We start from the raw sequence: 13,522 nt of genomic DNA, 5'->3' as shown, positions 1-13,522 counted from the left end.
GAGAGGAAAACAAAAAGACCCCAACCAATACATTTTGATAACTCAAGTATTTTTTCACTTATATTGCTAGGAAAAAAATGAAACAAACCTTGAATCTTGGATCTCCAGATGTAGTTTATCTTTTCTTTTGCAATTTTCAGTAGGTTTGGATTTTTGTTTGTTTTGGTTCGTTGGTTAATTGTTTTGCTTTTTTTCATCTTAATTGTAAGTTTTGCCCATTATTTATTTTGTCAGTACCTGACAAAATGAAACTGCTGTATTTTGGAAGAGGTTCTTTGGAATTTCCTTATGTTAGCAGGTGTATTACACCTTTCCAGATAAACAAAGAAATTGCTAGAAAATATGCAGTTGTTAATTCAGTAGTGTTGGTGCTAATGATAGGTGTCTCCCTGTACCTTTAGGAACTGTCACTACTACTGTGCTTTTCTTTTTAATCAATTTCTGTAAGTGATGTTACTAGCTAAGTTGAAATTTCCTTTACTCACAATTGCAATCTTCTTTTAACATTTTTAATCTTTCTAAACTCAGTATCATTGTTGCATCTCATTAGATGGTTTTAATGCCACGTACTGTATGAACAAAATGTTAAGCAGTGTACTTTTCATCAGCTGGTAGTGTAAAACAGACAAAACAACAGAGCCTCTTAAATGAGGCTTCTTATGCCTGTCTTTCTTACTAGGAACCTGTGCTACCTTTTTATTCATTTTATTGAAACCTTCAAGATGAAATGACCTACCACTGTTTATTTTGGTAGCATTACTTTTTTCTGTCCCCCTTTGGTGTTGATTTTTCTGGTGATCCTCTTTATCCTCAGCTATCATTATCCTTGTGATTGCTCCCTACACAAATTCTGAGAAGAAACTTGTCTACTGGTGTTTTAGAGCTTTTAGGACTTTTAGAACCATTTTAGGTTACTAAAAATTGTAAGTTAGACTGTTCAGTCTTACTGCTTATGCTGTGGTTAATCTAGACTGTTTGTGGTTGTATTTTCCAGGAAACTGAAGCAGCAGTGCAGGCTAAACAGCCGAATGTGGAAGAGGTTTTGTCTAAAGGGTGTCATTTATATAAGGAAAAACCAGCTACTCATCCAGTAAAGGTAATGAAGCAACCTTTAGCAATATCCATTACTGTGTAATAGGTTATGCTTCCCCTGTTGTACACTTGATGTGCTCTGTTTAAAATCAATAAAAGAACCTGGCAAATGGCATTTGTTCTGTTCTGTGGTGACATAGCCAGGAAAAATGTAATGTTCCCAGCTAAAAAACTTTTGCATATTGTGATGAGAATTTTTTTTTTTTTTTTGACATTAAGACTGTTTTACTCATTCAAGAGTAATTCACATTGAAAGCAAATGTAATTTTTGGTATGTACTTAATGGCAACATGTAACTTGTTTTTAAATTCCTTTATTTTAAATTTCACTTCAAATATTTGTCAGATAAAAGAAAATGAGCAAATTTTCTAGAAAAGTTAAGAGCTAAGTTATAAACAAAGTATTTTGCTTTCTTTTTTTTTTTTTTTTTTTTTTTTTCATTTTGAAGGAAAGAACACATGGCAACATAGAACTTTCTCACTCAATTTCTTTGCCAAATTTTTTCTAGAATAACTGACTTGATTCTGTTTTGGAGAAGAGAACACATTGTTTGGAAGCTATGCCTCCCAGCAATTCTGTATTAGAAAAATGTACTGAGAATCTTTTTCCTCAGCTTGCAAATCATTTAAAAGGAGATATATTAAATGCTTTTCCTAAATACTGTGAGGACCTTCCTTGAGACTAGTGTCATTTTCTATCCTGTGGAATCCTGAACTCCTCAGCAAGCATCCTCCAATGTCTGGTCCAACTGCTTTTCAAGCAGGAGACCAAACTAGTCAGTACCATACAACCAGAGCTTGGTCTGGTTTCTAGTATTATAACTTCTAATTAAGTTTCTATAAACATGATGATTAAGGGTTCCCAGAAACAGTAATAGTGGCTTATTGATTACACTAATTACAATTGCTTCTGACTGAAATGAGATAGTAAACTCTGCATTTACAGCTTTTTAAAATGTACAGCACCCAAACCATAATTGGCAGAAAAGATGTCTGTAGAGGACCTCCACAGTGAACTTATTTTTCTGCCCTCTATTTAGTCACTATATTTGGATTATTATTTTCCTGCTTTTACAAAATTTTCTCAAATTACTTGTAAATCCACCTGCAGATCTCCATTCACAGGAACACATGAATGAACTGATATCCACTTTAGAAATTAATACATATTTAAGAATGATTTTGTTTCTTGTCTTCTTTCCTAAACAGAAATGCTTATGAGTTATTGTCCCGTTTGGTGCATTTTTAATTATAAGTTCTCCTAAACATGATAAAATGCTAGAAGAGGTAAACTCAAGGTATCATGAGTGGGCAAAAGCAAGATTCTGTTGGATGTTTTCCATGGCTAATAAACCCCTATTTCTGTTGGGAACTGAAATGTCATCTACACACTGAATGGATGATGAAACAAGAATCATCCCCCAATAACTGCATTTATTCATTTTGTGTGGCTTCAGTTGCCATCTTTGGGGACCGTTTTCTACATTTTAACAAGCAGAGCACTCAAAACAACAGAAAGATAGAGGTTTTTGCTTTCTGGATTTTTTTAAATTGCATGTAAAGAGTTGCATAATGAATACTGGTATTTTCAAGAGGAAGAGCTAGTACTTTTTTCATGTAAGAATGACAGAAGTATAAATGACGTTGAAATTATTCTGTTTAGCCCTAAATTCTGACATCGAATAGACATTGTCTATGTATTTTAAGTGTTCTTATCAAAGTCTGAAACTCACCAAATTTTTACCAGATTTATTCAAAAAAGGTTACTCTAAAAATTATCAAGTTCCTTGAGTTGTAGTTTTGTTAATGATAAGACATATCTATGAGGAAATTAGTAACTTGTGGAGTAGTGCATATTTAATTTTAGTCCCCCTTTGATTGCATTTTACTTGTTTACATTCTGTAGTTCATTTAATTGTGCAACCTGTGAAGTTAATTTCTGGTTCAATGTCTTTCTAGTGCAATAAGTCATAAAGCAGTGGTTATATGCTGCCAGGACTGTTGAATTACTTTCTTGATGGTGTAGATATTTTTCCTTCAGTCATCATTCTTCCTGAGTTACTTTCAGCTCAGTCTGCTATTTATATGTTTCAACATAGATTTTTTTATTAAAATCAAAATAATTTTCTACACAAAGGGTATTTTGTGGAAGCAAAAATAATTTCTACACAGATTAAGATAGTTTTGGAAAGATATTAGCAAGTTATATTATGCAAAGGTAAGACCTCAAAATTTTAGAAATGTCTTTAATTGGAGCTGCTCTGTTACACTTGCTTTAGGCTGAACCCTGCTTAATTCAGTTAAGGATATGGACATCACTTACAGTGCAAGAAACAATTTAATATTTAGACTCATAATTCTAGTTTAGTGTATGGCACAGAAAAAAAGATAAAATTACATGCCCTCTTTAAAAGAATTAATTACTTGTCTAGCATTGCTTGACAAATTTGTAGATTATTTAGTTCTTTGGGGTTGCTTTGCTTTTTTTCCTCCATTATTTCCTTAATTCACCACAAATATTCCCATTATTTTCAATACATGAAGTAGAAGTCCTATTGACTTGTTCTCACCACAAGCCTTTCCTGTGCTCAAAAGCAGTATGTGCCAGAAAATTAGAGATATCCCTGCAATTTATGTGCACTTTACCTGAAATAATGTTCATAGTTAAAATTATTCTGGCATTTCCCAATGTTTGGCTGCTTATCTTTGCAACCTTTATAATACATTCTCATTATAGTATTTTGAATGTAAATGAAATCCCATGGATTTATATTGACACATACTTAATCTTATCTAATAGTTATGTCACTGAAATAAGTATATTTTCACACCTTCACTAAGCATACTAAAATAGAATTTTGCAATGCAAGTCTGTAAAAACGTTTTTGTTGGCAAATGAAATCCTTGTATATGCTGATTCAAGAGTCAAGAATGGGATGAGATGTGTGATCCTTTAAGCACTAGCACTTTAATAATCAGACCTATTCACTTTTATATAATAGATTTCATGCTTTTGAAATGCATTTCTGCAAAGCTTTTGAAGGTAAGGGAGAGAGAGGTTACTCCTGGTGTCAGTGGCAATAGAAAGAATGTAAGCCCCAATCTCATGATTAACAGCACTTAATCAGAACAGTTTATTCACGAAAGGATTTCTGTGCCAGTGGAAGAGCTGTGGTTTCCTTGCCACAGGACTCAATTTGTTTTTTCCTCTGGTGGGTGAGGAGTAAGTAGTGAGGAATTTTTTTTTCATGGTCCACAGTCTTGCATATAAAAGTCTCTCTAAATATTCATATCTAATTTTAGTGCTGTCAGTAAGATTAGTCCACGTAAGGATGTTAACATTGCTTAAATTGCACCAGCACTGACATTTAAAGAAAATCTATAAATTTTGTGCTAAGTGCAACATTTTTGGATGTTCATGCTTGTCACCAGAGCTCTAGAGTTGCAATTACAGCAAAATTGTAGTGCTCAAAGAAATTAACATTTTAATGTGAGCATGTTAATTTATGCCAGATGCTAGATCAAACTGTAATTTTGATAGAAAGGTTTAGAACTGGTTGCTGTCTTATTAGTGGTGTAGCTCTTGCCCCAGACAACCACCCTAATGTGTGTGATGGGCATGTTTTATATTTGGTCATTGCTGGAATGAAATCTCTGGCTCATTGATGTAAGAATGATTTCATGACAAGGGCCAATACCAGAATCATGGAATAGAGCCCAACTCCTGGTGCTGCATGGGGCAGCCCCAGAATCACCCCATGTGCCTGAGGGTTTTGTCCAAACACTTCTTGAACTCAGACTGGCTTGGAGCTGTGACCACTTCCCTGGGGAGCCTGGTCTAGTACTCAACCTCCTCTAGCTGAAAAATCTTTTCCTGATATCTAAACCTTCCCCACTACTTTAGAGTTTGTGGGGGGGAGTACATACATGCTTCAATTTAATGAGCATTGTTCTCCATCCCTCTCCTATTGACCTCTGTCATGTTAGACTCAAGGTAATTAAAGTACCTTTCTTAATAAGCATGATTTTGACTACATGTCTAATTGTGGATTGGAATCATAGAATATTAAAAGCATCCTGAGCTGCATTGGTACTCTGTGCTGCTTTTTGTGGCAGAGAATCTGAGAGCAGCTTAAAAAGAAATGCTGTCTTCATTTTAAGAGTTTAGACGTGTCAGCATAGAATTAGCAATGCTTCATCCTTCTTTGCAGTCCTTAAAGCAAGAAAAAAGAGAGGTAGGAACAACATTTTCAAATCTAAATGACTCTCAGGGTTATCTGAGGACGGATGTTATTCACACTCCAGACTTTCCTGCAGGTTTTGTTTAAAAGTACCAGTTAAGCCTTTACTGCACAGGACTGTGTGCTCACACACTGAAGTTTATGGCACCCTGAAGACTCTTAAGAATTTTTTTCTTTTATTTTAATAGGTAGAATAATAAATTCTGCATTTGATGTAAAAAGTTGCAGAGGTTTTATTGAAAAGTTTTTTGAAATACATAACCCACTTTCTATTGTAATTTAAAAAATTATCATCTCATGTTCACAGTGCTCAGATGCCAGACCTCTCTGGCTGGGTCAGGACCCAGCCTTGTGAGGGGAATCAAAAACCCTGGGTGGCTGAGCAGGGCCAAGGGAATGGTCCAGGAAGTCACTCTGGTCAGGGCCAGCACCTGTGCTGGTTTTAAGTTTGGTCCAAGCTTCAGCAGCCAAATTTGGAGAAGAAAAGATGCTTTTAGGGCTCTGACACCAGAAAAGTCTTTTGTAGCACAGGTGGAAAGGATTTTACCTGTCCCTCTCCCCCATTTGTGAAAATTCATTGCTATATCTTTCTGGTTTTTTTCTTTTTTTTTTTTTTTTTTTTTTTTTTTTTTTTTTTTTTTTTTTTTTTTAAATTCAGGTGATCCACCAGATTAAAAAAAAAAAAAAAAAAAGCAAAAAAAAAAACCCACTTATTTTATTTTGCATTTATTTACATATGATTAACATTTGCTTACATTACAAATCCAGGCAGGATGGGGCCCTGAACAAACTGAGCAAACTGATCTTTTGGGTGGCATCCCTTCCCATGGTGAATTGGAAGTAGACGATCTTTAAGGTCCCTTCCAACCGAAGCCATTCTGTGATTCTGTGATACATTAATTTATGTATGCTAAATGTAATATTCTGTTGTGTTCTATTCTAGAAAAAATTAGAAGATTTGAATGCTGACTGGAAGGCAATACACCACTTGATTCAACAACTAAAGGAAAAGCCAGCATTAGGAGCATTTGGCCATCCATCTTCAGGTGTCTGTAAGTGTTTCAGTATGTGTATTTTTTAAAATTAATTACAAATCACACAGTTAAAAGGAAAATGGCTGGAGACTGTCTAAATTAATTCTGCATCCTTAAAAGAGCTACTATGGCATTCAAGTTGGCTTTTTATCATTGCCTTTCTATTTTATGCAATGTATCCCAGAAGACAAATTAGATTATGATTTGATGAAAAGGTTGCAGAATGCTTTTCAAATTATTACTGTTTCAAAGTCATTTATCTTTCATTCTGTGAAGAGGTGAGATATTGACTTTCTGCATATACTAATGGAGGAAATACTACAAAGGGAGACAAATTATTTAAATTAAAAGATAATAATGCTATAGGTCAAGTATCTGTAGATTGGTCACAGAATGAAATTCTGAAATTATTATTAGTCATGAGGCAATAAAGTGAGACTGTTTCAAAACAAAGCTTGTCTATTCACAGAGAAAGTCATATGACAACATGGTAGGAGTAATTCTGCAGTTAAACACCATGTCTGTGATTTATATTTCTTCATGTCTTGCATTCATGAATACGCAACAAGACACCAGATCTCTATTTCCTTTAAATTATTTTGACAATGTTTATATTGGGTTATTTTCATATCTCTTTGTGTCTTCTTGTTCCCTACAAGGATTACAAGCTTTCTTTTTTTCCCTTGATAAATGGATTTTATTTCCCAGTTCTTCCCTTTGAAATGTAGTGATTAAGCATGGGTGAAAAAGAAAGGCTTAATGGAAGCACTGTGCTCAATCTGAGTTTATAAAGTCTCTAAGATTCTTTACTTGATTTCAACCATTTCAGTTGTTTGAATGAAGAATACTGCCTATACAATTTGGAAAGCTGGTCATCATATGTGGGAGCAGAAAGAAATCTATCCTCCCACCCCCTGTCAAATTGCCTGTAACTCAGGCTATAATACAGCTGCAGTAATCACTTGGAATTTGATTACTTGTGGGTTTTTGGTCCCTCTTGTTTTTGACATGTTCTAGTGGGTAACGTACAAGAAAAGCTTAAATTAGAGAATTATAATAGTGGTCCTTTAGGACAGCAAAGCTGGAAACTTATTTTTTCAGAGAAGTACATAATTCCTCCATAGACAGACAATCCAGAAATTTCAGTACCAGAAGACAGTCCAGCTCCTGCCCAGATAGCATGTATGAGTTCAGGAAAAGGAGTTGTCTTTTTCATGACATGTTGAATCTTACTAAAAAGGAGCTATTGTTTGGGATTATTCCCTTAGAACTGCTGTGGTTACAATGTCAATTATTTCAAATCTCTATAAGCCAAATACTACTGCTACATTTTTAAACAAGTAGTGCAACAGCATTTTTGCTTTGCAGGATTTTGTTCCAAGGTATTCTATAGGAATTCATATAATGGCATGGGGGAATGAGGGAGATGTGTAATCATTTTTTTGCTGTGCTAAACTTGCTGTGTCAGTTTTCTGTGTGAACAGGTTATGGCAGGTTCCAGAGGGAAAGAGTGTTGGCAAGTTATGTGTTTGCTGTTACAAAAGAAATTATAATAATGGAACAAGGGTAAGAACACAGAGTAGTAATGCAATATATTTTTATATTACTTCATCTCTAGCTGAAGAATTGCAAAATTACTCACCTTAATGCCAGATGTAGTCTCTGACTGCTAACATTTCTGAGACTCAGCAGATGGAATTATACATGCAGAAAATGAAAGCTCTGGTGTTCTATAAAGGAAGTAAGATTGATTTCCCTTCTGTTGTCATGAGCACTTAAAATTTGAACCTGTGTGCTTATAACACTAATTCATAATTTTTCTTTATTTGAGTCAGTTTACTGTGATCACCTCATTATAGGTGTATTGACATAGAACTGCAGAGTTCAAAAGGAACCCGGGGAGACATCTATTCCTTTTGCTCAAAGCACAGTCAATTAGTTCAGGCTGCTCAGGGTCATGTCCAGTCAGGTTTGTAATACCCCCAAGGATGGCGACTCGACAACCTCTCTGGGCAACTTTTTCCAGTGTTCAGCAACTCTGACAGTAAAAAAAAAAGTTTCTTCTATTCAAATAGAATTTCCAGTATTTCGCTTTTTTCATGCTGCTTCTCATCCTGTCTCTGGGCTTCACTGAAGACAATCTGGATCTGTCTTTACTCCTCCAATCAGATATCAAAGCACATGGATATGATCCTCCTGAGCCTTTTACTCTCTAGAAGAGAGAGCAGGTTTCTACAAAGATAGGAAAAGATATCTGCTACTACGGTAAATAGGGTACTAAAATACGGTACCATGGTACTAAAATACTATGGTATTTGCATATTTCATTTGAAAGAATGGGAGGAGAGGAAGAAATTGACTGTCATGGGTCTAGTCATTCTGTTGCATAAGTTCTGCAGTTATTTTAACAACACATGTTCTAGATATTTTTGTGGGTTTAGTTACTCTGTGCTGCTGACTCTCATGAACCATAGGGACTCAAACTGGCTATGGGACAGCTATCTTTAACCAAGCCTCCCAAAAGCCAAACAGCCTCATTAAAGGTAATTTGTAAAGAAAGATACACAACATAATTTTGGTAGGGTTTTGTGAATCAATGTCAGTATCTCCTGATGACAACTATTCAATTCCTGATCCTATAGGGACTTTTAGGGACATCAGGATTGAATAATGTTGACGTGTATTTGAGACCAGGGAATGAAGATGTAACTGGTTTATCTCTACTGCCCTGTCAGGTATCATTTGGTCTGGTCTGGTTACAGGAACTCAGAGAATCTTAATAAATTCCATCTGGTGGTTGTTACAGATGTAAAGCACCTGGTTAGAATTATTTCTAGGCTTGCATATTATAGTTTCTTCAGCAGAAGAAGCATTAAAAAATAGTTCTTAATATTCCACCACTCCAGTGTGCCCTCAGGCATAAGGAACAAGAATTACTTCTCCAGCTCAAAAAATGTACTTAGCTGTACTTAGCTGAAGGGTATGCCTAAAACCTTAGAGAAGATTGACTTCCAAGATAAGATGAATCAGGAAGAAAATCACACTTGCTATCTGTACTTGACAGGATAACGTGAAATGGTGTGAATGTCTCTATCCAAATATCTTGATGCATTGCTTAGCCAGCAGTTTGAAAAGAGAGAGAAATGCAGTTCTGGAACGTGCTTTTCCAGGAGGGAGAGTTTTTGATAGCATCATTAGCATTCATATGACTCCTTTTTCTTCTTTTGTACGGAAGTGCTATCACTGTAGTTACTTAATAGGTTAGGTAGAAGTACACACTGCTTTGTAAACCCCTCTGAATGCATTGTGGGGTGGCAGGCACTCCTGAGTTGTTCTGGAGGAAGATATTTTTCATAATTTGTCTTCATTCCAACAAGATTACAGGCAAAAAGTTTGGACACTTTTATTTAGAGCTACCATTTCTTTAAAAATATATGTATTTATTTTCTCTTATTCTGTACTTGAAGTTAGTGTAATTTTAACACTACAAATGAATCCAGCTGAAAGTACTCAATCAACTAATTTTATATTTTACATATTCATCTAATAAAACTGTGAGTGATACATGATCTTAATACTCTTTCAGTTTAATTTATTCAGTGAACAGTCATTTTTTACAAGCAATCTTTTTTTTTTTTCTCTTGACTGCTTACACAAGTTTTTGTCCCTTTTTGGTTTTTTGGTTTTTTTTTAATGAAATACCTAATCAAGCGAAACAGAAAAATGTATGACTGTAATGAAGAAAAAAGTTGAGTGAGAATTATAATCAATAACAATGGTGAAATTTTTTTTGAAATTAGGTAGAATTTGTCCCTTTAAACTTTAAATGTTATCAATCTTATTTCCAAGCATCATTTGTAGGAGGTCTGAAAAATGATAAAGAAAAAAAAACTGGTTGTGTTTAACAGATTGTATCAGGATTGCATTTGACAGAAAGGGTTTATATGCATTGTTAGGTGTTGTACACTTGCTACAAATAATTTGAGGAAAGCTAATACTGCACCCCCAGAGTTCACCATCAGCTTTAGTTATCTTTCTTCAAATGTCTACACTCAATGCTCTTCTGTGCTTCCAGTATTACTTGCTTTAGGAATGGGACCCTGCAGACAAAGAACCAAAGAGTGGAGAAGAAGTGTTTTCAGGATTTAGAATGGATGAGGAAGGATGGGAGAGGAGTGAGGTACCATGCTGAGTCCATTAGACTCGAGCTGAAACGTGGAGACTGAGCTGCAGTAAGTTCACCATCAGCAATGGTGGTGGAAGAGAACTCATGGCTTATTACCCCTTATATTCAACTGGGTGTAGGAAAAATATTCACAGCAGTCAGCCACCTCCAGTGTCTGTAACACCTTGAGTCTTGGGGTTTGAATTAAAACAATTATATTTGTGAGTATGGGGAAAGTAGTGATAACAGAATTTCACTTGCTTGTCCTTTGGTGTTTGACTTGCAGGAATATAGTATATCTCCTTCTGTTTGGGAAATATAGTTTGTTTTTTATTTCTCTGTGAAGCAAGTCCCCGTCTGGACTAGGCACGCTGCTTTGTTCCCGGCTTGTAAGATCATATACAACACTTCCTGGAAAATACCAGTTACTCTGTGTATGCACCTCTGTGGCTTAATGCAGCTGGAATTCAAATTCACTGCTTGCAGTATATAACATCAGAAACACCTACTGGTGCTACTAAAAATACACTATTCATGAGTCTGTAGGTTTTTGAGAAACTTAGCTATAAACAAAAGCATGTATGTGAAAATACATACCTTGATGAAATAACTTAAGGTTTAAAACTAAAATCCACTTACATCAGAGGCTTGGAGTGATTCTGTAGTGCTAGTGTATCTGTTGTATGCATCTAGAATTTTCTGTTGTTTTCAAAATGCATAGTTGAATTGTTTTTATAATTCCATACTGGTTATTTCTAAGATAGGGAGATATACAGATGGACATAGCAGTATCCTGCGTTTTGAAGACTGCCCTGTTAAATATCTGACATGATATTTGGTTTAATATTTTCAGTGAGGATTTAGAAGGATTCTTGATTTAGGAAACTATAACCATTGAAATATATTAATTTCCACGGACTTCAGAGCTGCATTGTGTACTGTTCCAGTGCCTCTTTAAAATCAAACAAATCATTTGTATTTAAGAGATAATCAGGAGACAATGTCAAAAATGTAAGAAACAAAATGACAATAACTAGCTTTGGGCAAAAATTTCACAATAGATACACTTTGTCTACTGTGCTCTGAAGCAGTCATTGTTTATCTATTATGCTTGCTGTTTGAGTGAACACATATGCTGTAGTTCAGCACTCTGAAAGCTAGCATTCCAAAAGCTGGTCTTGAAATTCCTGTGCACCTGAGAATATTACAGGATGTGTATTCAAATTGTAAAATCAGATATTTGAGTGTCTGTGTTGTTTAAAACAGCTGGCATAATGGAGACCAAGAATACTCAAAATAATTCTTTGAGAAAACTGAAAAATCCATGGGTGTGTGCATCTACAATGTTTTAAATACTAATGGAACTTGTGTTGATATTAAATGTTAAGATTAAACTTATGTTGCATGTAGTTTTCATTATTTAAAGGAAGTTTGCTGCCAGCTCATAAGAAGCTTTCATGAGGGATATGGTAGATAGGTAATTTTCTAGAACCATTCTCCAGAGAGTAGAACAGCTAAAAATCCACAGCATGTAACTGTTGGGACAAGCAGTTCTACACTGAATTAGAAGGCAGTGCTACTGCCAGTAGTCCTTTCTGATTTGCTTTAGTTATAGGACAGTAAAGAACATCACTCTAAGGAGTTGTAATAGAGAGAAATACTATTTCTAATAATGACCATGTGTCTAGAACCATCTAGTTTCTGATACTTGTGCATATTGACTCTAAAGGAAATGTCTATTTTTAATATTAGCTATAATTTGGTTTAACATTATGAAAAGTTTTGCAAAAATAAAATGCAAGAGGGAAATTGAATCGATAAAATGCAGCAGGGAAGTATCCAGAGAATACCTTGAGCTCTTAAATCATTAGAGACAAGTAACAGTAGACTCCTCCTTTATTCAGCTGGCATAACAAAGGTTGTCCATGTTTGTATAAAGTGGATTAGTAACAGAATATATTATTGTCTCTACTTTTTCTTTTGGATGAAGTAATAAATAGTGGTTTATATAAATAATTTTAGTAGATTTATGTTTGAGTCATTCTACTTTACAAACTCATGTAATAAAGAGGTTCAGAAATGCCAGCCTGAGATGGCCCTATTATGTGTAAGTTGCCATATATCTGTTTTCCTCTTTATATTCAGGAAAAAAGTGTCTAATAATTCCATGTGACTTCCATTAGGAAGCTTTTTTACTTTTCACATATGTGACACATCCAGCAAATAACAATATGGCACAAAACTGAATCTGTTACCACTTGATTGGAGATTTTTCAAGGTCAGGACCCAGTTTCACAAGTAGTTCTATTTTTCAATACAGCTGACATCAGACACAAGCTGAAGACAAACTTGTCTAATAAAGCTTTCAGATTCAATTTTCTCTCTGCATATAGCTTCAGGAATCTCTGGAGGTCATTCACAGCATGTGCTGTAACACCAACAGGGAGAAGTAATGAAAAGCATCTATATAAAAAGCTGACACTCTGCCTTCCAAGCTGCATGAATAAAAACATAATAAGCAAGTTTAGAAACACAAATCTCTGTTATTCTCAGAATTTCTATTTTGATCTTTATAACACATCTTGATTTGAGGATTTGCTTCTGGTTTTTCTGACAGGTGAAAAATATATGCAAAATATACTTAAGCCACAAATTCCCAATTTGAATAAAACCAAAGGTTACATCTTTATATTTAACATCCTGTTTCAGGGATCTGGCAGTAGGTTCCTCTTTGAAAGATTTGTATTAAACAGGTGTGACAGTGCAGTTTACAAAAGGAATGTGAATTTTTGCTTATTTTTTCTCAGGGCTCAGCTGATTAAATATAACTTGCTCTGAGTTCCAAAGAATTTGTATTGTACTCATGCCTATGATGAAACGTAAATCAGAAAGTCAAAACAGGAGTTGGCTGCTTTGCTGTTATTAAAGACAATGTGGAACCAAGGTCTGCTTTTTCTATTCTGTAACAAGTTGTTGAAGCACAGCAGTCAA

At 35.0% G+C, this 13,522-nt stretch overlaps 1 protein-coding gene across 12 annotated transcripts in view; it reads left to right on the top strand.

Moving 5' to 3' along the window:
- The window catches only part of DMD (dystrophin), a gene marked incomplete at its 3' end in the record, with an annotated part of 1,131,161 nt that overhangs the window by 792,778 nt on the left and 324,861 nt on the right, over window positions 1–13,522 (top strand). For all 12 annotated transcript variants that reach the window (XM_079310888.1, XM_079310881.1, XM_079310887.1 and 9 more), the window contains 2 exons: window positions 995–1,096; window positions 6,276–6,384. In XM_079310888.1, coding sequence (XP_079167014.1) covers window positions 995–1,096; window positions 6,276–6,384 — 211 coding nt within the window. The remainder of the gene's footprint in view (window positions 1–994; window positions 1,097–6,275; window positions 6,385–13,522) is intronic.

Source organism: Erithacus rubecula (genome assembly GCF_903797595.1).
Source record: "Erithacus rubecula genome assembly, chromosome: 1".
Lineage (NCBI taxonomy): Eukaryota > Metazoa > Chordata > Aves > Passeriformes > Muscicapidae > Erithacus > Erithacus rubecula.
The sequence above is the reverse complement of the archived record's forward strand: the minus strand, read 5'-3'. Positions and strand labels throughout refer to the sequence as shown.